This window comes from Jaculus jaculus, chromosome 13 (genome assembly GCF_020740685.1).
Source record: "Jaculus jaculus isolate mJacJac1 chromosome 13, mJacJac1.mat.Y.cur, whole genome shotgun sequence".
NCBI lineage: Eukaryota > Metazoa > Chordata > Mammalia > Rodentia > Dipodidae > Jaculus > Jaculus jaculus.
Window position 1 is genome coordinate 70,314,710 of NC_059114.1, and position 25,899 is coordinate 70,340,608.

At 43.4% G+C, this 25,899-nt stretch overlaps 1 protein-coding gene across 1 annotated transcript in view; it reads left to right on the forward strand.

Moving 5' to 3' along the window:
• The first annotated feature begins 1,375 nt into the window (after positions 1-1,375).
• The window catches only part of Cplane1 (ciliogenesis and planar polarity effector 1), a 40,526-nt gene continuing 16,002 nt past the window's right edge, over positions 1,376-25,899 (forward strand). Inside the window, exons 1-14 of the mRNA XM_045132156.1 lie at positions 1,376-1,481; positions 4,591-4,706; positions 7,191-7,323; positions 8,186-8,305; positions 9,534-9,766; positions 11,160-11,266; positions 11,548-11,704; positions 13,676-13,779; positions 15,214-15,396; positions 17,827-18,076; positions 18,452-18,607; positions 18,910-19,676; positions 21,039-21,247; positions 21,431-21,511. Of these exons, the coding sequence (XP_044988091.1) occupies positions 4,626-4,706; positions 7,191-7,323; positions 8,186-8,305; positions 9,534-9,766; positions 11,160-11,266; positions 11,548-11,704; positions 13,676-13,779; positions 15,214-15,396; positions 17,827-18,076; positions 18,452-18,607; positions 18,910-19,676; positions 21,039-21,247; positions 21,431-21,511 (2,581 nt within the window). The 5' untranslated portion in view covers positions 1,376-1,481; positions 4,591-4,625. The remainder of the gene's footprint in view (positions 1,482-4,590; positions 4,707-7,190; positions 7,324-8,185; positions 8,306-9,533; positions 9,767-11,159; positions 11,267-11,547; positions 11,705-13,675; positions 13,780-15,213; positions 15,397-17,826; positions 18,077-18,451; positions 18,608-18,909; positions 19,677-21,038; positions 21,248-21,430; positions 21,512-25,899) is intronic.

Here is a 25,899-nt window from a genome sequence, read left to right on the forward strand (position 1 = left end):
GGGTCTTGGGAATCGAACCTGAGTCCCTTGACTTCAACAAGGCAGGCGCCTTAATTGCTGAGCCATCTCTCCAGCCCCAGCTACAGTTTCTGTTTTGTTGTTGTTTGAGTCAGGATCTCATGTAGTCCAGGCTGGCCTTTGAACTCCCCATGTAGGAGAGGACGACATTGAACTTCTGATCCACCGACCTCCACACCTCTGCACCCCTACGCCCGAACGAGAAGCATGTACCACACTGTTTTATGCGGTGTAGGGGATCAAAGCCAAGGCTTGGGGCTTGCTAGGCAGGTCTCTCTCTAGCCACATCCCCCCAGCCCCAGATATCTTGAAATGCTCCACACCGAGCTCTACACGTGTCAGCACTCAAAAGATTACTGTGAGTTCAAGGCCACCCTGAGACGACATAGTGCATCCCAAGTCAGCCAGGACTAGAGCAAGACCCTACCTCGAGGTAAAAAAAAAAAAAAAAAAAAAAGAGGGCGGGAAGGGGACTGGAGAGATGGTTTAGTAGTTAAAGCTTTGCCTGCAAAGCCAAAGGATCCTGGGTTGATTCTCCAGGACCCACGTTAGCCAGATGCACAAGGGGCACAAGCGTCTGGAGTTCGTTTGCAGTGGGTGGAGGCCCTGGCGCGCCCATTCTCTCTCTCTCTCTGTCTCTCAAAAAACAAAACAAAACAGCAACAGGACTAGCTTCTGAAGCAGCCAGGGATGAAGGAGGCCTTAGGGGAAGGTCCGCTGAAGCTGGACCAGGGAGCGAGCCAGCCCGGGCAGCCGGGGCGGGATGAGGGCGGCGCCGCGGCGGGAGGGCGGAGCCAAGCGTCCCGCCAAGGACTCCCTGGAAGAGCGCCGCGGCCCTGGAGACCCGGCGGGAGAGGAGGAGGAGGAGGAGGAGGAAGAAAATAGAGGAGAAAAGGCGGAGGAGAGAGGAAGGGAGAGGACGGTGTCCGCGCGCCCGCGCCGTCTCCAGGACGCCCGGGCGTCAGGGCGCGCGCTAGGCCGCCGGGGCCCGGCCTCCCGGAGGTAACCGCCCCGGGGGAGCGCTGTCCGCGCCCCGGGCCGTGCCACGCACCGCCGCCCGGTCGCTCCCGGCCCATCCATCCCCGGCCGGGTCGGGCTTCCTTCCGCGGCCTGGGTCGGGGCGCTGCGCCGGGCCTTCTCCTCGCCCGCCCGCCCGCCCGCCGCCGCCGGGGCGCCGCTGCCCGCTGGGCGCGTGGAAGTGGAAGCGTCGGGCCCCGGCTTCCCCCCGCCGCCGCGCGCTCGCCCGCGAGGGCTGGACGGGATCGCGCCGCCCCGGGTTGGAAGTCAAGGTGCGGCTGCGGCTGCGGCGCGGGGGCGGGTGGGGCGCCGGGGGCGTCGCGGAGGCCCCGCGGGACGCGTCCGAAGTGACCTCCCCGCGCGGCGCGCCTGGACGTGAGCGTTTGAGAGCTTGGAAGGACGGAAGATCGCTCGTCCAAAGCTGCAGATTCCATCGGGGAAGTGATGTACTGTGTTTCTCCTTTTTCCGTTTTGTCCCCCCCTTCCCCTCCCCCCCCGCCCCGAGATAGTGTCTCTCCAGGCTGGCCTTGAACTCTTCTTGTGCTGAAATTAAAGGCCTGTGGACACCACACCTGGCTCTTTTTCTGTCTCTGTCTTATTTATTTATTTCTGTTTTTTCTTTTTTTTTTTGAGGTAGGGTCTCACTCTATCCAAGGCTGACCTTTAACTCACACTGTAGTCTCAGGGTGGCCTTGAACTCACGGCGATCCTCCTACCTCTGCTTCTGGAGTGCTGGGATTAAAGGCGTGCGCCAGCACACGCGGCTCTTTTTCTTTTTTAAAAAAAAATTAAATTAAATTTTTATTTTTATTTATTTATTTGAGGGTGACAGAGAGAGAAAGAGGCAGAGGGAGAGAGAGAGAATGGGCTCCCCAGGGCCTCTAGCCACTGCAAACGGACACCAAACGCATGTGCCACTTTGTGCATCTGGCTTACGTGGGTCCTGGGGAATTGAACCTCGAGCCGGGGTCCTTAGGCTTCACAGCCACTTAACCGCTAAACCATCTCTTCAGTAAACACTCCCCCCCTCCCTCTTGTTTTATTTTTAAAGATTTACTTTTATTTGTTTATTAAAGACAGAGAGAGGGAGAGAGAGAGAATGGGCGTGCCACTGCAAATAAACTCCAGGTGCATGCACCACCTTGTGCATGTGGCTTATATGGGTCTTTCGGATTTGCAGACAAGCACCTTAACCACTGAGCCATCTCCAGCCCATAGGGTTTTTTTTTTTTTCTTCCAGTTTTTCAAGGTAGGGTCTCACTTTAGCTCAGGCTGACCTGTAATTCACTATGTAGTCCCAAGCTCGCCTCGAACTCACAGGAGAATCCTCTTTTTATTTTTATTTTTTTGTTTTAATTTTTGCTTTATGTTTATTTATTTATTTGAAAGTGACAGACTGAGAAAGAGGCAGACAGAGAGAGAGAGAGAGAGAGAGAGAGGGAGAGGGAGAGAAATGCGCGCACGCCAGGGTCTCCAGCCACTGCAAACGAACTCCAGATGCATGTGCCCCTTGTGCATCTGTCTAAGGTGGGTCCTGGGGAATTGAGCCTTGAACCGGGGTCCTCAGGCTTCACAGGCAAGTGCTTAACTGCTCAGCCATCTCTCCAGCCAGAATCCTCTTTTTAGATGAGCTAGTTTGGACTTGCTTACAGCTTGTTGGGCTGAAGGCAGTTTCATTGCTAACCTGGTGATAGGGCTGTGTGAATGATTGTTCCTGGGAGCAAGGTTAAATTGGTATCACCTTTTGGGATTTAGCCATGGAAAATCCATAACATCACTTCCATTGTACTTGTTTTTTTTTCAAACAGAAAGAGATAAAGAGAAGAGAGACAATGGGCACGCCAGGGCCTCTAGCCACTGCAAAGGAACTCCAGATGCATGTGCCCCTTGTGCATCTGGCTCAAGTGGTTCCTGGGGAATCGAACTGGGTTCTTTGGCTTTGCAGGCAAACACCTTAACTGCTAAGCCATCTCTCCAGTCCCCCCACCCCCGTCTTTCTTTCTTTCTTTCTTTTTTCCAAGGTAGGGTCTCACTTAGTCCAGGTTGACCTGGAATTCACCATCTAGTCTCAGGGTGGCATTGAACTCATGGCGATCCTCCTAACTGTGGCTCACAAATGCTGGGATTAAAGGAATGTATCACTTTTCTTTCTTATTTTAATATATTTTTTTATTTCATTTGTTTGAGAAAGAGAGAGCGAAAGAATGGGCACGCTTAGGCCTTCAACCACTGTAAATAAGCATCAGAAGCATTCGCCACCATGTGCATTGGGGTTACGTGGGATCTGGGGAATTGAACCTGGGTTCTTTGGCTTTGCAGGATAGTACCTTAAGCGCTAAGCCATCCCTCCGGTCCTCCATAGTACTTAGTCAAAACAGAAACAGAAGTCTATCCCAGTGTCAAGTTAGAAGACAGAGGGGACAGTATTTAGGGGGAAAGTATCAATTACAGAGCATGTGAGATGGGAGATATGGTTACCTTTGTAAAAATATAGTTTACTTCACTGAGAAATGAATCATATAAAAACTTAATCATGAACTGGGGAGATGGCTCTGTAGTTAAAGTGCTTGCTTGCAAAGCCTACCAACCCAGCTTCGATTCCCTAGTACACACATAAAGCTAGATACACAAAGTGGCACATGTGTCTGGAGTTCACATGCAGTGGCAAGAGTATGGTGCACCCATACTCTCCATCTCCCTCCCTTCCTCCTCCTCTTGCAAGTATATATATATTCCCCCCACCCAAGGTAGGGTGTTACTCTAGCCCAGGCTGACCTGGAATTCACTGGAGTCTCAGGTGGCCTCAAACTCACGGCCATCCTCCTACCTCTGCCTCCCAAGTGCTGGGATTAAAGTTGTGTGCCACCACACCCAAGATATAACGTGTGTGTGTGTGTGTGTGTGTGTGTATGGAGAGAGAGATGACCCAGGTGTGGTGCATCTGGTTAATGTGGGTCTTGGGGAATCGAGCCTTGAACTGGGGTCCTTAGGCTTCCCAGGCAAGCGCTTAACCACTAAGCCATCTCTCCAGCCCCAAAAATAACTTCAAAAATTTTTTTTTGCTTATGCGTGTGTGTGGTGGTGGGTATGCATGTGTATGTGTGGATGTGCACACCCTGTTCCTTGGTGGAGGCCAGAAGAAAATGTTGGGTGTTCCACCCCATTGCTCATCCACGTGTTTCCTTGCAATGAACTTGCACTGATATCGGAGTTTGCTGTTTTTGCAAGTACTGGCAATTTTCCAGTCTCGGTTACTCTCAGGACTGATGTTACACATGTTCATGGCCATGCCCAGCTGTTTCTGTGATGAGTGCTGGGAAATTGAACTCACACCTGTGTGGGAGGGACTATTAACACATGGAGCCACCTCTCTAGTCCCTGCCTCCTTTCACCCACATATATAGGGACCACGCAACCATGGACTGAACCCACAGACACTGAGCCCAAGTCCTCCCCTTAGCTAGCTTCCATGATGTGTCTTGTCAGTGACGAGAAAAGTAATAATGTGCTCAGTAAATCTTATGGGCTATTTACCATGATTGTTATTGCTTACAGCATCGTGACAAGTGATCATTGGTACCTTGACAAGCATGGAGATAAGATTAGAAATTTTGACGTCCACAAGTATCAAGCAGAAAAAACCCTGGCCAAGAGTTTCTTGGTTGGGTCAGGTGAGTTTTTCTTTATTCATATAATACTGGTTTTATGTATGGTATATGTGTTTTGCCTGTAAGATATAGGGTTGTTCTATAACTGTAGAGAACTAAGACATCATCTTCAGAAGGATCAGAATTTTGTATGCTTTGTCTATGTCTTTTTTTAAAAAAATATTTTTATTTATTTATTTGAGAGAGAGAAAGAGGCAGAGAGGGAGAGAATGGGCATGCCAAGGCCTTCAGCCACTGCAAATGAACTCCAGACACATGCGCTTACGTGGGTCCTGGAGAATCAAACCAGGATTGTTGGGTTTTGCAGGCAAGTGCCTTAACTGCTGAGCCATCTCTCCAGCTCCCCCTCTTTTTTTTTTTTTTTTTTTTTTTTTTTTTTTTGAGATAGGGTCTCACTGTAGCCCAGGCTGACCTGGAATTCACTATGTAGTCTCAGAGTGATCTTGAACTCATGAAAATCCTGCTACCTCTTCCTCCCAAGAGCTGTGATTAAAGGCATGTGCCACCCTGCCCAGCTCAAATATATATTTTTAATATTTTATTTTTATTTATTTATTTATTTGACAGAGAAAGAGGGAGAGAGAGACTGGGTGTACCAGGGCCTCCATCCACTGCAAACAAACTCCAGATGTGTGCACCCCCTTGTGCATCTGGCTAACATGGGTCCTGGAGAATTAAACCTGTGTCCTTTGGCTTTGGGGGCAAATGCCTAACTGCTAAGTCATCCTTCCAGCACCCAAATAAATATTTTTAAAGAATTGACGGGTTGGAGAGATGGCTTAGCAGTTAAGGCGCTTGTCTGTGAATCCTAAGGACTCAGGTTCGATTCCCCAGTCCCCACATAAGCCAGATAACAAGGTGGTGTGTGTGTCTGGAGTTTGCCATGGCTAGAGACCCTGGCATGCACATTCTCTTTCTCTTTCTGATCTATCTGCCTCTCAAATAAATTTTAAAAAAACATTTATTTATTTATTTTTAAATAAGAGGGGCTGGAGAGATGGCTTAGTGATGAAGGCATTTGCCTGCAAAGCCAAAGGACCTCTGTTCGATTCCCTAGTACCCACGTAAGCCAGATGCACAAGGTGGCGCATGTGTCCCAAGTTTGTTTGCAGTGGCTGGAGGCCCTGGCATGCACATTCTCTCTCTCTCTGTGCCTCTTTCCCTCTCTTGCTCCCTCAAATAAATAAATAAAATGAAATAAATATTTTTAAAAAATTTGAGGAAACTGCTGTAATGCTAAACTTGAAAGAACTTCAAATGCAATCATTGGGAACATCTTAACAGGAGGTATTTTATCATTTGTTTATTTTTTTTCATAGCACTGGGTATAGAACTCAGGTCTTAATACATACTAAACCAAGAACTCTGCCACTGAGCTATACTCTGCAGCCCAGGAGATACTCTAAAAATATATTTTTATTTATTTGAAGAGAGAGAAAGCAAGAGGGAGCGTATGAGTGGATGGTTATATCAGAGCCTCCTGCCACTGCACATGAACTCCATATGCATACACCGCTTTGTGTGTCTAGCTTTAGGTAGATACTGGGGAATTGAACCTGGATGGCCAGGCTTTGTAAGCAAGTACTCTCTCTCTGCCTCTCTTTCTCTGTCTTTTTTTTTTTTTAATATTTTTTTAATTTATTTATTTGAGAGCGACAGACACAGAGAGAAAGACAGATAGAGGGAGAGAGAGAGAATGGGCGCGCCAGGGCTTCCAGCCTCTGCAAACGAACTCCAGACGCGTGCGCCCCCTTGTGCATCTGGCTAACGTGGGACCTGGGGAACCGAGCCTCGAACCAGGGTCCTTAGGCTTCACAGGCAAGCGCTTAACCACTAAGCCATCTCTCCAGCCCTCTTTCTCTCTCAAATAATAAATAAAAATTAAATTTAATTGTGCGTCTGGCTTATGTGGGACCTGAAGAGTTGAACATGGGTCCTTAGGCTTTGCAGGCAAGCACCTTAACTACTAAGTCATCTCTCCAGCCCTCAGAGAGAAAATTAAACAAATCCAAGATCTGGCCAAAGAAGTTATGGTGGTACATCTTGAATGTTAAAGAAATAGGCTATAAAAAGTTCAGTGTTAGAGTTTTTAAAAACTTTGTTTATTCTTTTAAAAAAATATTTATTTACAAGCACAAGCTTGTTCAGTCCTAGCTGCTGGGAGGAGAAATAAGGAGAGGAGGGTAAGTAGTGAGTGAGCTTAGTTTGGGATTCACTGTAGCCAAGACTGATGTAGAACTCACTATGTCGCCTAGGTGGGCCTTGAACTCACTGCAGTCCTCCCACGTCAGCCCCTAGGGTGGTGGGATTATAAGTGTGAGCCACCTATTATTATTATTTTAGACTATTATTATTTTAGACTTGTGGTATAAATTATAATTTTTCTTAAGTGTTATTTTATTTTCTTTTCTGGCATAAATTATGTAGATAAAAGATGAATAAACCTGAGATCACCTAAGTCCTCTACATTTTTTTTCCCCCTTTTAGGAAAATGAAGCTGTTTTTCTTTTGGATGATAAATTCATCAACGAAATTAATTTACGATCAGGAAGAACAAAGAAGATTCCGAGTCTGCAGTCTTTGTTGAAAGATGTTTTTGTTCTGACAACGTCCAGTAATGGTTACGTAATAATGATATTTTCCAAAGGGTAGCTTACCATAGTTCTTAAAAATATAGTTTAGGGGCTGGAGAGATGGCTTAGCAGTTAAGCACTTGCCTATGAAGCCTAAGGACCCCGGTTCAAGGCTCCATTCCCCAGGACCCACGTTAGCCAGATGCACAAGTGGGTGCATGTGTCTGGAGTTCGTTTGCAGTGGCTGGAGGCCCTGGCGCACCCATTCTCTCTCTGTCTCTCTCTCTCTCTCTCTATCTGCCTCTTTCTCTCTCTGTCGCTCTCAAAGAAATAAAAATGATAAACAAAAAGATTTAAATATATATATATAGTTTAGGGGCTGGAGAGGTGGCTTAGCAGTTAAGCGCTTGCCTGTGAAGCCTGAGGACCCCATTTTGAGGCTCGATTCCCCAGGACCCATGTTAGCCAGATGCACAAGGGGGTGCACGAGTCTGGAGTTCGTTTGCAGTGGCTGGAGGCCCTCGCGCACCCATTCTCCTCTATCTCTCTCTCTGCCTCTTTGTCTGTAGCTCTCAAATAAATAAAAATTAACAAAAAATTAAAAAATATATATATAGTTTAGGGGCTGGAGAGATGGCTTTAGAGGTTAAGGCGTTTGCCTGCAAAGCCAAAGGATCCTGGTTCGATTTTCCAGGACTCATGTAGACCAGATGCAAAAGGGGGCGCATACATCTGGAGTTCATTTGCAGTGGCTGGAGGCCGATTCTCTCCCTCTCTCTTTCTCTCTCTCTCTCTTTCTTTCTCTCAAATAAATAAAATATATTTAAAATATACATGTATATCTTAGGATGACATTAAGAGATGATAAAGGATGACATTAGCCTAAGGATTGCATTTCATTTTGTACAGATGCCTGGCTGTCTGGGGTCCTCACTACAGGAGAGCTTTTCCTTTGGAACAAAGATCAAGATTGTCTGAAAACTATACAAGTAACTGAAAAGCCTAAAGAAATGATTAAAGCTATAGCAGGTAGGAAATTTTTGTTGTTGTTTAGATTGGTTTAACTTGGAAAGATAGAAAAAGAATGAGCTATACTTGTGCCATTTTGAAAAATCTATCTGTATGTGTGCCTATATATATCTGTATATTTTTTCTGTATATTATGTATATTCTAAAATTTGGGGCAGTATGTATCTGTGATACCAGAATTCAACTTCAATGTGAACAGTATGGCGTGTACATGTTGCTGTAACAACACTAGGTTCCTAATAACACGTGGTAAGTACTCAATCAGGCTGAGACAGGAACAGCAAACGTTCAAGGCCTGCCTGGGCTGCTGAGCGAATTTAAGGCCAGCCTGGCCAACTAAGTGAAGTGCTGCCTCAAAATAAAAAGTAGCCTGGGGTGCTGGAGAGATGGCTCAACAATTAAAGACACTTGCTTGCAAAGCCTGATAGCCTGGGTTTGATTTTCCAGTACCCAAGTAAAGCCAGATGCACAGAGTGGCACATGCACCTGCAGTTCATTTGCAGTGGTAGAGAGGCCTTGGAGAGTCCGTTCTCTTCCTTCCTCCCTTTCTCTCTCTCCTGCAAATAAATAAATGGATATATGTATATATATATCCAGTATAGTATAGTATAGTATAGTATAGTATAGTATAGTATAGTATAGTATAGTATAGAATAGATAAGAAAATAGTAAAAACAAGGTACAAGGTTCAGTTCCTATTGCTGTCAAAACTAAAAATCAGCTGGGTATGGAGGTGCATGCCTTTAATCCCAGCACTTGGGAGGCCGAGGTAGGAGGATCATTGTGAGTTTGAGGCCACCCTGAGAATACATAGTGAATTCCAGGTAAACCTGGGCTAGAGTGAGACCCTACCTTGAAAAAAATAACAACAACAACAACAAAAATAAACCCTAAAAATCAAAAAGGTTGATAACTGTCATTATTTGTACTTTGATTATTCATGCCTTAGTTTTGACATCCTGTATGGTAATGTAATTTGAATTTCATGTCGTAAGGATAACTGAAAGTTGCTGATTATAGTGGCCTATGTCTGTGACCCTAGCACTTGCTAGGCATAGGCAAGAGAATCACAGGACATTCGAGACCAGCCTGGGCTGCAAACTGAGTTCCAAGCCAGCCAAGGCTATAGTTTGATGCTCTGTCCCCACCTCCCCAAATGAATGAACTATAGGCTTTCTTGTAAAAATTCAGACTTCAAAGGTTTAATTCCTGTTTGTTTGTTTTCTAGCAAGCTCTTTGAAACCATATTTGTATGTATCTGGAAATGGGCAAAGAGTTTTGCTTATCACACCTTCCGGATGCATATTTCTGTGGGAGTACTTGGAACTGAAGAGCACCTTATCCTCTAAAAGCCTCTCATTGGTGGGTCAGTGGTCCCAGATCCTACCTGAAGAAGCAGTTCTTTTGCCTTCCACTGAAGATAAAGAGGCTGTAGTAGATGCTGTTTTTGTAACAAACGAGGTAAAATTCAAACGAGATAGGATGTTGCATGAGTAGAGATCTTAGGCTCTAAAGACTCCTTTAAAAGTTGTTTAGGCCGGACATGGCAGCGCATGCCTTTTATCCCAGCACTTGGGAGGATCGCCATGAGTTCGAGGCCGCCCTGAGACTACATAGTGAATTCCAGGTCAGCCTGAGCCAGAGTGAAACCCTACCTTGAAAAACCAAAAAAAAAAAAAGCAAAAGCTGTTGAGTCAAGGGGGAATTATATGTCTTTTTTTTTGTTCATTTTTTTTATTTATTTATTTGAGAGCGACAGACACAGAGAGAAAAACAGATAGAGGGAGAGAGAGAGAATGGGCGCGCCAGGGCTTCCAGCCTCTGCAAACGAACTCCAGACGCGTGCGCCCCCTTGTGCATCTGGCTAACGTGGGACCTGGGGAACCGAGCCTCGACCCGGGGTCCATAGGCTTCACAGGCGAGCGCTTAACTGCTAAGCCATCTCTCCAGCCCGGAATTATATGTCTTTAGCCAAGTAGTTATGAAATTATTTTATGGGAAAGATACTTCCTGTTTGTTTTTTTTTTTTTCGAGGTAGGGTTTCACTTTAGGCTGACCTGGAATTCACTCTGTATTCTCAGGGTGGCCTCGAACTCACAGCAGTCCTCTACCTTTGCCTCCAGAGTGCTGGGATTAAAGGCGTGTGCCACCATGCCCAGCTTCTATTTTTTTATTTTATTTACTTGCAATCAGAGAGAGAGATACAGAGACAGAGAGAGAATGGGAACGCCAGGGCCTCCAGCCACTGCAAACGAATTCCAGAGGCATGTGCCCCTTGTGCATCTGGCTTACGTGGGTCCTGAGGAATCAAACCTGGGTTCTTAGGCTTCGCAAGCAAGTGCCTTAACCGCTAAGCTGTCTCTCCAGCCCAAAGAGTAAAGTGTTTTTAAATGTGATGCAAAAAAACAAGAAGTGGGCTGGAACAGAGTGCTTAGCATGCCCTGGGTTGTCTACCCAGGCCCAGAGAGAGTCCCCCAAAATTTTGCAACTTGATTTTCCATTTTGGACTAGCCTCTAGTTTAAGAAAAAAATCCTTAATCTTTAGCTGAAAATTAAGAATAAAAATATAAAGCTGAGCCAGGCATGGTGGTGCGCGCCTTTAATCCCAGCACTTGGGAGGCAGAGGTAGGAGGATCGCCATGAGTTCAAGGCCACCCTGAGACTATATAGTGATTTCCAGATCAGCCTGGGCTAGAGTGAGGCCCTACCTTGAAAAACCAAAAAAAAAAAAAGAATATAAGCAGGAGCCTGATATTATTTATTTTCTGTATAATAAAAAAAAGTTCATATATGTTTTGCACCTTGATTATTTTCAGATCAACTTTATACTAAAGTATGTTAAATTTATCTACAGTTATTTGGAGATTGCTGCCTATGTTCATTTGCTTTTTATTCCGGGGAATGCCTGAAGTTAATATTTCTAGCAATTCAGTGGCACGAGAATGTATTTACAGCTGTAAGGTGAGGTAAATATTTCTTTCTTTCTTACTTTCTATTGTTTTAAAGACTTTTTAAAAAGATTTTAAATGTTAGTTTCAGTTTCTAAGGTTTGATAGAATCACCTTCTATTTATAAGTTTTTAATCTAGAAAGTAGGGTCTTGCTGTAATCCAGGCTGACCTGGAATTCACCATGTCATCTCAGGGTGGCCTCGAACTCACGGCAGCCCTCCTACCTTGGCCTCCCAAGTGCTCAGCTAAGTTGCTGTAGTTTCTGTTTTTAATTATTTCATTACTTTCTCAGGTCACCGCCCTTCCACGTTCACTGGGCACAACAACAATGTCACCTATGCAGTCTGACGCCCACGTGTGAGTCAGTGAAGTCAAGAGGAGCTCTGCTTGCTGCCTTCTCCAGAGATGGCCTTACTCTGGCCGTGACTCTTAATCAGAAGGACCCAAAGGTCAGGAAACATTTATCTCGGAAAGAGGAAATTGACTCCAGTTTTGAGAAAAATCTGGAAGTTTCCCCCCCCCCCCTTGCTACTGCTTTATATTCCTTTTTTTTTTTTTTTGAGGTAGGGTCTCGCTCTAGCCCAGGCTGACCTGGAATTCACTATGTAGTCTCAGGGTGGCCTCAAACTCAAGGTGATCCTCCTACCTCTGCCTCCCAAGTGCTGGGATTAAAGGCGTGTACCACCATGTGTGGCTAAATTCTTCTTAAAAAAAAATTTATCTATTTGTATGCATGCGTGTGAGAGGGAGAATGGGTGTGCCAAGGGCTTCCTGCCACGACAAATAAACTTTTGATACATGTGCCACTGTGCACATCTGGCTTTACATGGGTGCAGGAGAATTGAACCCACACTGTCAGACTATCAGGCTTTACAGGCAAGTGCCTATTTACTTATTTATTTATTAGAGACAGAGAGAGAGAAAGAGAAAATGGGCACACCACAGCCTCCAGCCTCTGCAAACAAACTCCAGACGCATGCGCCACTACGTGCATCTGGCTTACATGGGACCTGGAGAACTGAACCTGGGTCCTTAGGCTTCACAGGCATGCACCTTAACCGCTAAGCCATCTCTCCAGCCTGCAAGTGCCTTCTTAACTGCTAAGCTGTCTCTCCAACCCCTTATTATATGTTATTCAAAGTGGTAGTTTTAGTCCATTATGGATAGTTATTTAAATTTTCAAAAACAGTTCTTTAGTTAAAAGATGAGGGCTGGAGAGATGGCGTAGCAGTCATGGCGCTTGCCTGCAAAGCCTAAACGCCCAGGTTTGATTCCCCACAACCCACATGAGCCAGATGTGCGAGGTGACTCATGCGTCTGGAGTTCGTTTGCAGTGCCTAGAGGCCCTGGTGTGCCCATTCTCTCTCTCAAAAAAAAAATCAATCAAATATATTTTTTATTTATTTATTTGAGAGCGACAGACACAGAGAGAAAGACAGATAGAGGGAGAGAGAGAGAATGGGCGCGCCAAGGCTTCCAGCCTCTGCAAACGAACTCCAGACGCGTGCGCCCCCTTGTGCATCTGGCTAACGTGGGACCTGGGGAACCGAGCCTCGAACCGGGGTCCTTAGGCTTCACAGGCAAGTGCTTAACCGCTAAGCCATATCTCCAGCCCGAAATCAATCAAATATTTTAAAAAATGATGAAGCTGACTGTGGTTGCATGTACCTGTAATCCAGTACTCTGGAGGCTGAGGCAGAAGCATTGAAGCCCAAGGCCAGCCTTTGAGATAACCCTGAGCTCTGTGTCAAAAAACAAACAAACAAGGGAAAAAAAAAAAAAAGGATAAAATAAATGAGGACAGCAAGGCTGGAAAGATGGCTCAGCAGTTAAGGCGTTTGCCTGCAAAGCCTAAAGACCCAGGTTCAATTCCCTAGGACCCATGTAAGCTAGATTTTTTTTTAACTTTAAAAATTTTTTTAATTAGTTAATTAAAAATTTTTTTAAATTTATTTTTCAAGGTAGGGTCTCGCTGTACCCCAGGCTGACCTGAAATTCACTGTGTAGTCTCAAGCTGGCTTTGATTTCTTGATGATCCTCCTGCCTCTGCCTCCCGAGTGGCACATGCATCTGGAGTTTGTTTGCAGTGGCTGGAGCCTATTGTGCACCCATTCTCTTGTCTCTCTATGCTTGCAGATATATATGTAGATACATACATAAATAAATAAATGTAGGAAAGGAGAACGTGAGTGCCTGTTATTCCTGCTGGTTGAGAGGCTAAGGTAGAAGGATTTGAAGTGTGAAGCCAGTCTGAACAACTTGAAGTAAAAAATGAGTGAAGGGCTTTCAATATTGTCTGACTAGTTGGGAAAGACTTTATTTACAATACTTTATTTACAAGTAACAGTTCTCCTGGTCTCCATAGTTTTAGTTGTTATAGTAAAATAACTTTAATGATTTTGTGTTCTTTTTCCTTTTAGGCAACTCAGATATTATTTATAAACACAGTGAAATTTGTTACTCTCTGTGGTAACCTCAAAGGATGTAGTAATAAGAGTCCTGTGGTTCCAGCCACACTTACCAGGTACTTTTATTTTTTTCCGTTAATTTAAGAGTTTTGAGTTGTAATAATTCCATAAGTATCATTTAGATAAACTTTGCCACTTCAGCATTTATAGCTTACCATTTCTGAAAGGTGCTTTATATAAAGAACACATTAAATACTTTAAAAAGAAGGTTTGGTTTATCATTATTTCTTTTCATGTCATTTTAGGAGGACTAGGTAGGTAAAGCAGTACTGGCTTAATTGGAACAGCTGAAATGAAAGAGTCTAGGGACTGGAGAGATAGCTCCGAGGCTAAAGGTGTTTGCTTGCAAAGCCCGCAGGCCTGGCTTTGATTCCCAGGACCCAAGTAAGGCCAGATGCACCAAGTGGTGCATGTGTCTGGAGTTCGTTTACAGTGGCAGGAGGTCCAGGCATGCCCACACTCGATCTTTCTGTCTCTCATTTTCTTTTTTTTTTTTAAGGAAATTTTTTTCTGTTTTTCGAGGTAGCGTTTTGCTCTATCCTAGGCTGACCCGGAATTCACTATGTAGTCTCAGGGTGGCCTTGAACTCACAGCGATACTTCTACCTCTGCCTCCCAAGTACTGGGATTAAAAAGTGTGCACCACCATACTCGGCTACTTCATTTTATTTTTATTTGAGAGAGAAAGAGGCAGAGAGACAGATGGGGGGGGATGAATGGGCATACCAGGGCCTCTAGCCACTAGAAACAAACTCCAGACGTGTGTACCACTATGCACATCTGGCTTACATGGGACCTGGAGAATCGAACATGGGTCCCTAAGCTTCTCAGGCAAGTGCCTTAACCAGTAAGCCATCTCTGCAGCCCTGACTCTCTTTTTTTTTTTTTTTTTTTTGTGTATGTCTCTATTTCTCACTCTCTCTCTCTCTAAAAAAAAAAAAAAAAAAAAAAAAAAAAAACAGGGCTGGAGAGAGATGGCTTAGCAGTTAAGCGCTTACCTGTGAAGTCTAAGGACTCCAGTTTGAGGCTCAGTTCCCCAGGACCCACATTAGCCAGATGCAGAAGGGGGTGCACACATCTGGAGTTCATTTGCAGTGGCTGGAGGCCCTGGCGCACCCATTCTCTCTCTGTCTATAGTTCTCGAATAAGTAAATGAAAATAAACAAAAAAAATTTAAAACACACAGCCAAGAAACAAAAAACAGGGGAGGAAAAATGGTAGATGGGGAGGTCATTGTCCATTCAGGAGACTAGCATATGCAGGTATTTCACCGACCTTCATATATTTGGCACCTTCTGCATATGAGTCAGCAGCAACTCTGAGGCTGATTTTGGGTTTATTGTCACTATTTTATATAAACATATAACATACTTTGCTAGTATACATTTTTATGTCTTCATTTTATGAAATGCCTCACCCTGTTTGGAATAGTACAATATAGTAAAAAAAAAAAAAATAGAATGTTCTAAACATGTCTCTTGTTCTTTCTAGGTCCTATTGGGTAGGTGACATCAGCTGGACACATGACAGTCTTTTCCTTGCCTGTGTGTTAAAACGTGGCTCTCTGATTTTAATGACCTGCTTAGGTGAACTGCTAACATTAATTACATTTGGTTGCTCTATAGAATTTGGGCCAGCCAAATTTATTCCTCTACATCCACTAATAACATACCGGTGAGCCATTTGCATTGTTTTGTTTATAGAAGTTGTTCTCTTTGGGGATTAATGCTACTGTGTATTTTTTATAAATAATAATTTCATGTCCAATTGTCTTTTTCTTTTGAGTCTTATCCTCTCAATATCTGTTTCTTACCTGTTTCTTATTATTTATAGTTTTCTTCTTTTTTTGTGGCTTAATCCTGATGAAAATTTGACATTGTGACTATGTGAGTATAAGTTATTTAAATATTCACTAGTACTAAAAGCTTACATACTTTGATATGAAAGATAAAACTACGATGTGGCATTTATTGTTTTAAAAGTGGCACTCAGATAAGTTAATAACTAAAAATTAACACATTTTTTGAAAGGACAAAAATTGTTAGTAATGAACTGTAGAATTTAGTGTGTGCTCTCTCTCTCTCTCTCTGTGCGCATGTGTGTGTGTGTGTGTGTGTGTGATTTTTTTTTTTTTTTCAAGGCAAGGTCTCATTCTAGCACAGGCTGACCTGGAGTTCACTTTGTAGTCCTAGGCTGGTCTTAAACTCATATCAATCCTCTTACTCTGCCTCCTAACTGCTGGGATTACAGGCACATTCCATCACACCTGGCTTTTTCTCCTTCTTTTGGTCCAATTCATATTTACTAGGATTTTCTTACTTTCTCCTTTAAAATTAGTGCTTTAGGGCCTTTCAAACTGATGGCTTTTTTCTTTTCTTTCTTTTGTTTTTAAACATATTTTTATTTATTTATTTGCAAGCAGAGAGAGAGAAGAGAGACAGACTTGGGAGGCAGAGGTAGGAGGATTGCCATGAGTTTGAGGCAACCCTTAGACTACCTAGTGAATTACAGGTCAGCCTGGGCTGGAGCGAGTCCCTACCTCAAAAAACCAAAAAAAATTTTTTTTTTAGTAATTTCATTGCACATGTGTACGTGTGTGTGCATGCACCTGCGCTTGACAGGGCTTCTCCCACAAATGAACACCCGATGCTGGCACTGCCTTTTACAAGCAGCTTACTTGGATTGGGAATTGAGTTGCAGGATTTGTAAGAAAGCACCTTTAATCGCTGAGCCATCTTCCTGGCCCCTCAAATTCTACTCTAAGGGGATAATATTTCACTTACCATTATCACTTCCTAATGTCCTTTTTTTAAAAAAATATTTTTTTTAAAGCTTTTTTTTTTTTAATTTTTATTTATTTATTTGAGATAGACAGACACAGAGAGAAAGGCAGATAGAGGGAGAGAGAGAGAATGGGCGCGCCAGGGCTTCCAGCCTCTGCAAACGAACTCCAGACGCATGTGCCCCCTTATGCATCTGGCTAATGTGGGACCTGGGGAACCGAGCCTCGAACCAGGGTCCTTAGGCTTCACAGGCAAGCGCTTAACCGCTAAGCCATCTCTCCAGCCCAAAAAAAATATTTTTAAAATACTTTTCACTTATTTATTTGGGGGAGAGAGAAAGAGTCAGGGCGAGAGGGAGACGAAAGGGCATGCCAGGGCCTTTAGCTGCTGCAAACAAACTCCAGACCTTGTACCACCTTGTGCATCTGGCTTATGTGAGTCCTAGGGAATCAAACCTGGATCCTTTGACTTTGTAGGCAAGAGCCATAACCATTAAGCCATCTCTCCAGCCCCCTAATGTCCTTTTGTTTCTTTTCTTTTTCTTCTTTAATAATCATTGAGGGAAGAATATACCAAGACTTATACCAGTAGGTCATAGTTATATTCCTGTATTTAAATATTTTAAGAAACAAAATTAGCTGCTTAATTCTTTTTAATTATATTATTTGTTTATTTGCAAGCAGAGTGAGATAGACGAGAGACAGACAGAATGGGAGTGCCAGGGCCTCTAGCCACTGCTAATGGACTCCAGGTGCATGTGCCACTTTGTGCATCTGGCTTTATGTGGGTACTGGGGAACTGAACTCGAGTCGTTAGGTTCTGAAGGTGTGCTCCTTAACTGCTGAGCTATCTCTCCAGCCCAACTGCTTAACTCATTTTTTCTCCCCAAGGTAGGGCTTCATTCTACTTTAGGCTGACCTTGAATTCACTATGTAGTTTCAGGATGGCCTTGAACTCACAAGGATCCTCCTACCTCTGCCTCCTGAGTGCTGGGATTAAAGGCTTGCGCTACCACAGCCGGCTATGTTTAACTCTTAATTAATAAGAGTAAACTGCCTTAGTTCTTTTCTAAGATAGCTGCAGATAGGCTAAAAAGAAAACAATAAATGCCACAATTCAGGAAACTGTTTTGGGTGCACGTGAAGTTGTGTGTTTGTCTCTCTGCAGGGCCACACACTTCATCCTTCCCCCGTCTCTGTCAGCTGCCTGCTCCCTCTTCAGTGTGTGACTTCTGTACCTTTGACTTGATTTTGCCATGCTAGGACTGATTCCTTTAACATCATTCTCTTACTGATTCTTGGATTTCCTATTTGTTTCCTAGACCACAGCAGTTTACATTTCAAGATTCAAATACTTCTGTTGATTCGTCACCTTCTGATAATGATCCTCTGAGACAGAGATTTTCTCTAAAAGCACATTCACGGTTACCCTACCTTATCATCTCTGATGGATACATGATCACGACCCTTCAGTTTTGTGATAATCAGACTCCAACAGAGCTCATGAGGTCACTGCTGCTCGATTCAACACAGAGGCTTGAGAAAGCACACCAGAGTGTGGTGCTGTCTAAGGTAGAGTGCGTTTTGGTATCTGTAGGAAAAGCTGCCTTACTTGTTCTTTCACAATTAAAACTGGGCTGAAGGGATGGCTTAGTGGTTAAGGCGTTTGCCTGCAAAGCCAAAGGACCCAGGTTCGATTCCCCAGGACTCATATTAGTCAGACGCACAAGGGGGTGCACACATCTGGAGTACGTTTGCAGTGGCTGGAGGCCCTGGCGTGCCCATTCTCTCTGTCAAATAAATAAATTAAAAGTAGAATATTAAAAAAAAAAAACCTGAACTGGCAGTCATGTCTCTTAATTATATACAGTTGACACTAGAATTAATTGCTTGTTAGAGAATTAAAGATAAATTTTGCTCTTGGAAATCTCCTGTTTTTCTCAATAGCCAAAAGGCAAAGGATTGAACCTGAGATCACTGGATTCCTTAAGGTCTAGCCTGTTAAAACATGAAGGAAAAGAAAGTTCTGTGCTCTTCCCTGTCCCCAGATTTTTGCAAGCAGAAGAAACAATGAAATCAACTGACAGAACAGCAGATTTTCAGGTACTTATTAGTACATATTGACTTGATTCCTAGAAACACATTTTACTTTTCTCTCGTTAAAATGGAATAAAAGCTGGGTGTGGTGGCCCATGCCTTTAATCTCAGCACTTGGGACACAGAAATAAGAGGATCATTGTGAGCTTGAGGCCAGCCTGGTACTACAGAGTGAGTTCCAGGTCAGCCCGGGCTAGAATAAGACCCTACCTTGGAAGAAAAAAAAAAAAGAAATCTGAGAATGCCACACTTACTGTATGCATAAGATTTGAATGATATTAAGTATACTTTTCTCTCTCTCTGTCTAGGATTTTGAAGCAGAAGAAACTAATGAAGTTGAACAGTTTCCAAATAACTCATTTCTTTTTTGCAACCAAGAAGCTGATCCACAGTTCAGCAATGTCAAGGAAGGGCGGTTGGAATTTGCATCGATGTTCGACACGGTCCATGCGAAGGATGACAGCCAGGGGACCGATGAGAGCGCTACAGAGCTGCATGCCATCCAGAAAAACCTACTTGCAGCATGGACTATAGGAATTTCAAAAAGTGTGACAGAAAAGAACTTAATGTTAAGTTACACAGTCATTTGTATTACTCATTTTTTCTATATTCTTCAGTTCGTAAAATGTCCTGTCCCTAATCTTGATCTTACAAACAAAAGCCTGAACCAGAATGCTTGGGTACTCTGTATTTTTCAGCTTTTTCATCAGTGCTTATCGATCCAGTACTGGGATATGAGGTACAGACAGGATGTGGGACACCTGATAAAGCTGACCTCAAACACAGTGAAGCTGTTGTTGACTCAGCAACAAAAACATGGCTTATTCTCAGAGAAGCTTTTGGCCTGTTTCTCTTTACTCACAATGGTGGCCGACAATTTAGATGGCATCTACAGTCTTCGGCCTGAAGTTACTTCAGCCTCAGCTGATGGAAATAAAACAGCGGAGCAAGACTCACTGACAGTACCTATTTTTCAAATGCTTCAAGGTAGTGGTTCCCAGGAAAACTGGGGCTGGGACTCATCTTTCAAGATTCATCCCCAGGTGACAAATCTTGATCAAAAGCGAGGCTACAGGTATAATTACTAATGTTACTACTAATACTTCCTTAGGTTTCTCATGCTACAATGTTCAGTTGCTTTTGTTGTATTCATAAGGTTATTAACTATTAGTCCAAGTCACAGAATATTTTTTTCACCCCAGAAAGAAATTCTTTACCTATTAGCTCTCAGCATTAAAAAATGTTTTTGGGGGGTCTGGGGCTTGGCCAAGTGGCTAAGGGCGCTTGCTGCACCAACACAAAAGCTGAGGTTGCCCAAGTTCTGTTCCCCGGCACTCAGGTGTATAGCTAGTGTGGCAAGGCATTTCTGTAACTCCAGCCCTACAGGCGGAGGTGGGCAGAGAGCAGAGAATTGTGGGGCTTGCTGGCCAAAAATACAGCAAGACTGGCAGCTCTGGGTTCACTGAGAGACTCTGTGTCAAAGAACAAGGCAGATGAGTAAAAAGAGAAAGACATCCAAAGCCCTCCTCTGATCTCTGCAGGCATGCACACTGGGTGCACACACACATGACAGCGTGCCACACATACTCCACACGCACACACATACTGCACACATACACGACAGTGTACCACACATACTCCACACGCACACACATACTGCACACATACATGACAGTGTACCACACATACTCCACACGCACACTGCGCACATACATGATAGCGTACCACACATACTCCACACACACATGCATACTGCGTGCACACGTGACAGCGTACCACACATGCTACACACACACACATACTGCACACATACATGACAGTGTACCACACATACTCCACACGCACACACATACTGCGCACATACATGACAGTGTACCACACATACTCCACACGCACACACATACTGCGCACATACATGACAGCGTGCCACACACACTCCACACACACATGCCAAAAAAGAATGCTATATTAAGTATCTATTTCAAAATAACATGCTATACCTGATATATCTATGCATTTTAAAAACAAACTTATTTATTTGAGAGAGAGGAAGAGGCAGATAGAGAAAATGAGTGCACCAGGGCCTCTAGCCACTACAAATGAACTCCAGACACACATGCCACCTTGTGTGTCTGGCTTATGTGGCGACTGGGGAATTGAACCTGGGTCCTTAGGCTTCACAGGCAAAGTGCCTTAACTGCTAAGGCACTTCACTAGCCCTCTATGCATTTTTTTGTTCTGTGGGTATAGATCTTATCATTCATATTATATATATTTGTTATGTATTCTTTTATTATTTTACTGTCTTTAAACCTGGTCAGTATTTTCTGTAGCATCTGAAAAATATAGGCAAAAGAGAGTACAGGCTATGAAGGGGGCAAAATTCATTTTAATTGCTACTGAACTTTGCTTTTGTTCATTACCCATTTGTGCACAGATTGATTGCCCTCTGGAGAATATTGTTCCAAAAAACTTTATGGTATCAAGCACAATTAAGTCCAAGAATTCCGGAAGGTGACAGACAGTTAACTGAAAATATGATACATGAAATGTCTGCTGTCAAGAGCCTGTTGTGTCGTATACAGAGCAACTTACAGACTGCCGGTGACAGCTTGTATGAAGCCTTCGTACTTACACCTATCAATGGTCAGTGTCCAGTAAACAATTTCTGTCTCCTCACTTATATGAAATAATTAACTGGGCTTTGACATTTTAAATTTCCTTCAAGTATTTCAAGATTATTTATGGTTGCGATGTATCTACTGAATCTTAAAAAAAAGAAAACTTTTATAAAGTAGTATAACTAACTGTTGATTGAACATTTCCTAGGTGAGGAGTGCTTCCTTCTGGGCTCATATGAAACATCTGTTCAGCTGTGGAAGAAGGCTCTACAAGCAACCCAAGAGAAAGGTAGGGGGTGTGAAAATGGCATGTACCATGATACTGGTGAGAACATAGATTAACTTGCTGCAGAGCTGAAAACAAAGCCAAGGATGCTTACAGCATCGTAATGTCCAATAGAACACATAGGGTAGGCAGTTTGGTTGCAGACATTTTTGTTTAAAGTTAGTCTTAGAACTCTAGTTAAGTTTCCTGACTTTTGTCAACCTTCCCACCCCCATTCATGATGAAACTTGTAGTTGATTGTTAATGGACAGAAATGAGATTTAAAACTTAAATCTTTTTTTTTTTTTTTCCATTTAGAGTCACTACAGATATTTAAATGGGAAACCATACACCAAAAAGTTCATCCCCACCTGATAGACTTTGAGAGTCATTGAGCTAAGGTTCCTTTCCCTTGAGAAATTCAAGTTTCCTACAATTGGTTTGTGTATGGTTCACATGGAATTCTTTTTTTTTTTTCCAAGTTAAAAAGATATTTATTGCACCATCGATTTACAAAGGAACAGAGTCTATACCTAATAAGGAAGGAAGGAATCAAATGTCAGGCATATACATTTACATAGCAAGTATGGACAAAAATTATCAAGAAGATTGCACTATTTGTAGCACTTAACAATCAAAATCAGTTTCTAAGAATAATTTACCTTGGGAAGTTTTAGAAAGATTAAAATTATAGCTGCCTTAATGAAAACTATCATTTTATCTTCTGAAAAGCTCCAACTTGCTGAAGGCCACATAAACCAGATCATTGCTGACTTTAAAAAGATTAAGTACAGATCACCTGGGAAGTCCCACTTGCTTAGTAAGATCACTCAAGTACACACTGTCTTCAGGAGCACCAACAAACGAAGAAACAAAGGCGTGGAGCCCGTTTTCTTCAGCAGCAGTGACCACCGGATCTCCCAAAGCCAGAGACAATATTCTTCAGGGCTCTCCGTAGCTGAGCACTGGCAGGCCTGCTTTCACATGGGATTCTTAAGAATATTATTTTTTTAAATTTTTATTTATTTATTTATGAGAGAGAGAGACTGAGAAAATGAATATGAATGGGTGCTCCAGGGCCTCTAGCTACTGCAAATAAATTCCAGAAGCATGCGCCCCATTTGTGTCCGGCTTACATGGGTACTGGGGAATCCATTCTGGGTCCTTTGGAATTGCAGGCAAGCGCCTTCACCATTAAGCCATCTCTTCAGCCCAACATGGGATTTTTTTTTTTTAAATGAAGATTCTTTTTTTAATTTTTATTTATTTATTTGAGAACAACAGACAGAGAAAGAGCGAGAAAGAATGGGCGCACCAGGGCTTCCAGCCACTGCAAACGAACTCCAGATACATGCATCACCTTGTGCATCTGTCTTACACGGGTACTGGTGAATTGAGCCTTGAACCGAGGTCCTTAGGCTTCACAGGCAAGTGCTAAGCCACTAAGCCATCTCTCCAGCCTGGAATTTTTTTTTTTTCTTTCGAGGAAAGGCTAGCTCAGGCTGGCCTAGCATTCACTATGCAGTCTCAGGAGGGCCCCAAAGTCACAGAAATCCTCCTACCTCTGCCTCCTGAGTGCTGGGATTAAAGGTGTACCACTCCCAGAGGAGCTGAAATTTAACGTTGAGTTGAAATTGGCCAGTTAAGATTGTAGAGAAGGTTTAGCAGAGGATATAATATTTAAGAACAACAGGCATAAACAATGGCAGTTTGGTAAGCTGCAAGTAGCTTAGTAGGAGTAGAATATGTAATTTTTAAATGTAATATTTAGAGCTCAATGGGAACAAATAATGAAGGAAGATCTTGCATGGTATGGCAAGCCAGATGCACAAGATGGCCCATGCATCTGGAGTTCGTTTGCAGTGGCTGGAGGCCCTGGGATGCCCATTCTCTCTCTCCTTTTTTCCCCTTCTCTCTCTCAAATAAATAAAAATAAAAGTAGAAGGGGCTGAGAATTGGCTCAGTGGTTAAGGCACTTGCCTACAAAGCTTAAGGACCCAGGTTTGATTCCCCAGTACCCATGTAAGCCAGATGCACAAGGTGGTGCATGCATCTGTAGTTTGTTTGCAGTGGCTAGAGGCCCTGGTGCACCTATATTCTCTGTCTATATGTCTATCTACTATCTGCCTCTTTCTTTCTCCAAAAAAAAAAAAAAAAAATGTAGAGCTGGGCATGGTGGCACACACCTTACAGGTCAACCTGGACTACAGCAAGACCCTACCTTGAAAAACCCATAAATAACTAAAAAAAAGTGAATTTTAAAAAATATATTTTACTTATTTATTTATTTGAGAGAGCACAAGAGGCAGAGAGAGAGAGAGAGAGAGAGAGAAAGAAGGAGAGAATGGGTGCATTAGAGCCTCCAGCCACTGCAAACAAACTCCAGATGCAAGCACCCCTTGTGCATCTGGCTTACATGGGTCGTGGAGAATCGAAGCAGGATCCTTTGGCTTTGCAGGCAAATACCTAAACCCTAAACTGCTAAGCCATCTCTCCAGCCCCATTTTTTTTTTGAGGTAGACACTCACTCTAGCTCAGGCTGACCTGGAATTCACTATGTTGTCTCAGGGTGGCCTCAAACTCATGGCGATCCTCCTACCTCTGCCTTCCGAGTGCTGGGATTAAAGGTGTGCGCCACCATGCCTGGCTTTTATTTTTAAATTGTATAATCCCATATCTTTTTTTTTTTTTTTGTCTCCTATCCCTCTCTACTAAACACCCACTTCTTTCCTACTATTTGCTCTTCTATATTGATATCCTTTTTCTCCCTCCTCCATCTTCCATGACAACCTGCTGGTGGGGCCAACATTATTCAGAATTTATACAGAGAACAACTTCTGTGAGATTATGATTAGGAGCACTTTGTGTCTGGGAAATAGCATTCCCAAGCACTCCTCCCTGCCCTTTGTTTGTTTTGAGTTAGGGTCTCACTGTAGCCCAGGCTGACCTTAAATTCACTATGTAATCTCAGTGTTACTTCTAACTCATGGGATCCTTCTACCTCTGCCTCCCAAGTGCTGGGATTAAAGACGTGTGCCACCACACCCAGCCAGGCTCTTATATTCTTTTATTATTTATTTTTGTTTCTTGTTTTTTGAGATAGGGTCTCACTCTGGTCCAAGCTGACCTGGAATTCACTATGGAGTCTCAGGGTGGCCTCAAACTCATGGTGATCCTTCTACCTCTGCCTCCAGAGTGCTAGGATTAAAGGTGTGTGCTACCACACCCAGCTTCTTTTATTTTTTTTAAAATATTTAATTTTTATTTATTTATTTGACAGAGAAGCAGGCAGATAGAGAATGGGCATGCCATATCCTCCAGCTACTGCTAAGAACTCTAGACATATGTGCCGCCTTGTGAATCTGGCTTTATGTGGTGCTAGGGAATTGAACCTAGGTCCTTTGACTTTGCAGACAGGTGCCCTAACCGCTAACCTCTAAGCCATCTCTCCTGCTCCTTTTTATATTCTTTTTTTTGATGGGGGGTTGAGGTAGGGTCTCACTCTAGCTCAGGCTGAGCTATATTGAACTCACAGTGATCCTCTTTCCTCTGCCTCCTGAATGCTGGGGTTAAAGGCATGCGCTATCATGCCCGGCCCCTCTTATATTCTTTTTTTAAATTTTTTTTATTTTTTTGAGGTAAGGTCTCACTCTAGCTCAGGCTGACCTGGAATTCACTATGTGGTCTCAGGGTGGCCTCGAACGCATGGTGATCCTCCTACCTCTGCCTCCCGAGTGCCTGGATTAAAGGTGTGCGCCACCACGCCCGGCCTCTGTTATATTCCTTATGCCACCTTTTCCACTTCAGTTCCTAAGCCATGGAGGTTGTGATAGAGGTGCCTCATTCAGTGCTGAGACACTTCTTTTTTTCTCAGTACTGTGACAAGTTTTTAAAAATAATTTTATTTATTTATTGCAAACATAGACAGGAGAGAGGGAGGGAGGATGGGCACACCAGGGCCTCCTGCCAATGACCTCCAGACACATGTGCCACTTTGTGCATCTGGCTTTCCATGGATACTAGGGAACTGAACCCAGGCGATCAGGCTTCTGCAAGCAAGAACCTTTAACTGCAGAGCCATCTTTCTAGCCCTACTTTGACAAGTTTTGTGTCTCCCCAGTAGTTATTGCCATCTGAAAAGAGAAACTTCTCTAACCCAAAGTGAGAGCAACACTGGTATGTAGGCATAAACATAAGTACTTAGAAGGCAGTTTGGTGGGCATCACAGACCCCTGCAGCCAAACAACGGCAGTCACTTCTCTGCTAGGGTTCGTGAATTTCCCAGCCAGAGGTTTTCAATAGTAAACATGAATTTCCTCTCAAGGAGCAGGCCTCAAATCCAATTAGAGCAGTTGCTTATCCCCATAGCAGATATGTCTCTTATAGGGGTAAAATATTTTGCTTACTTAAGA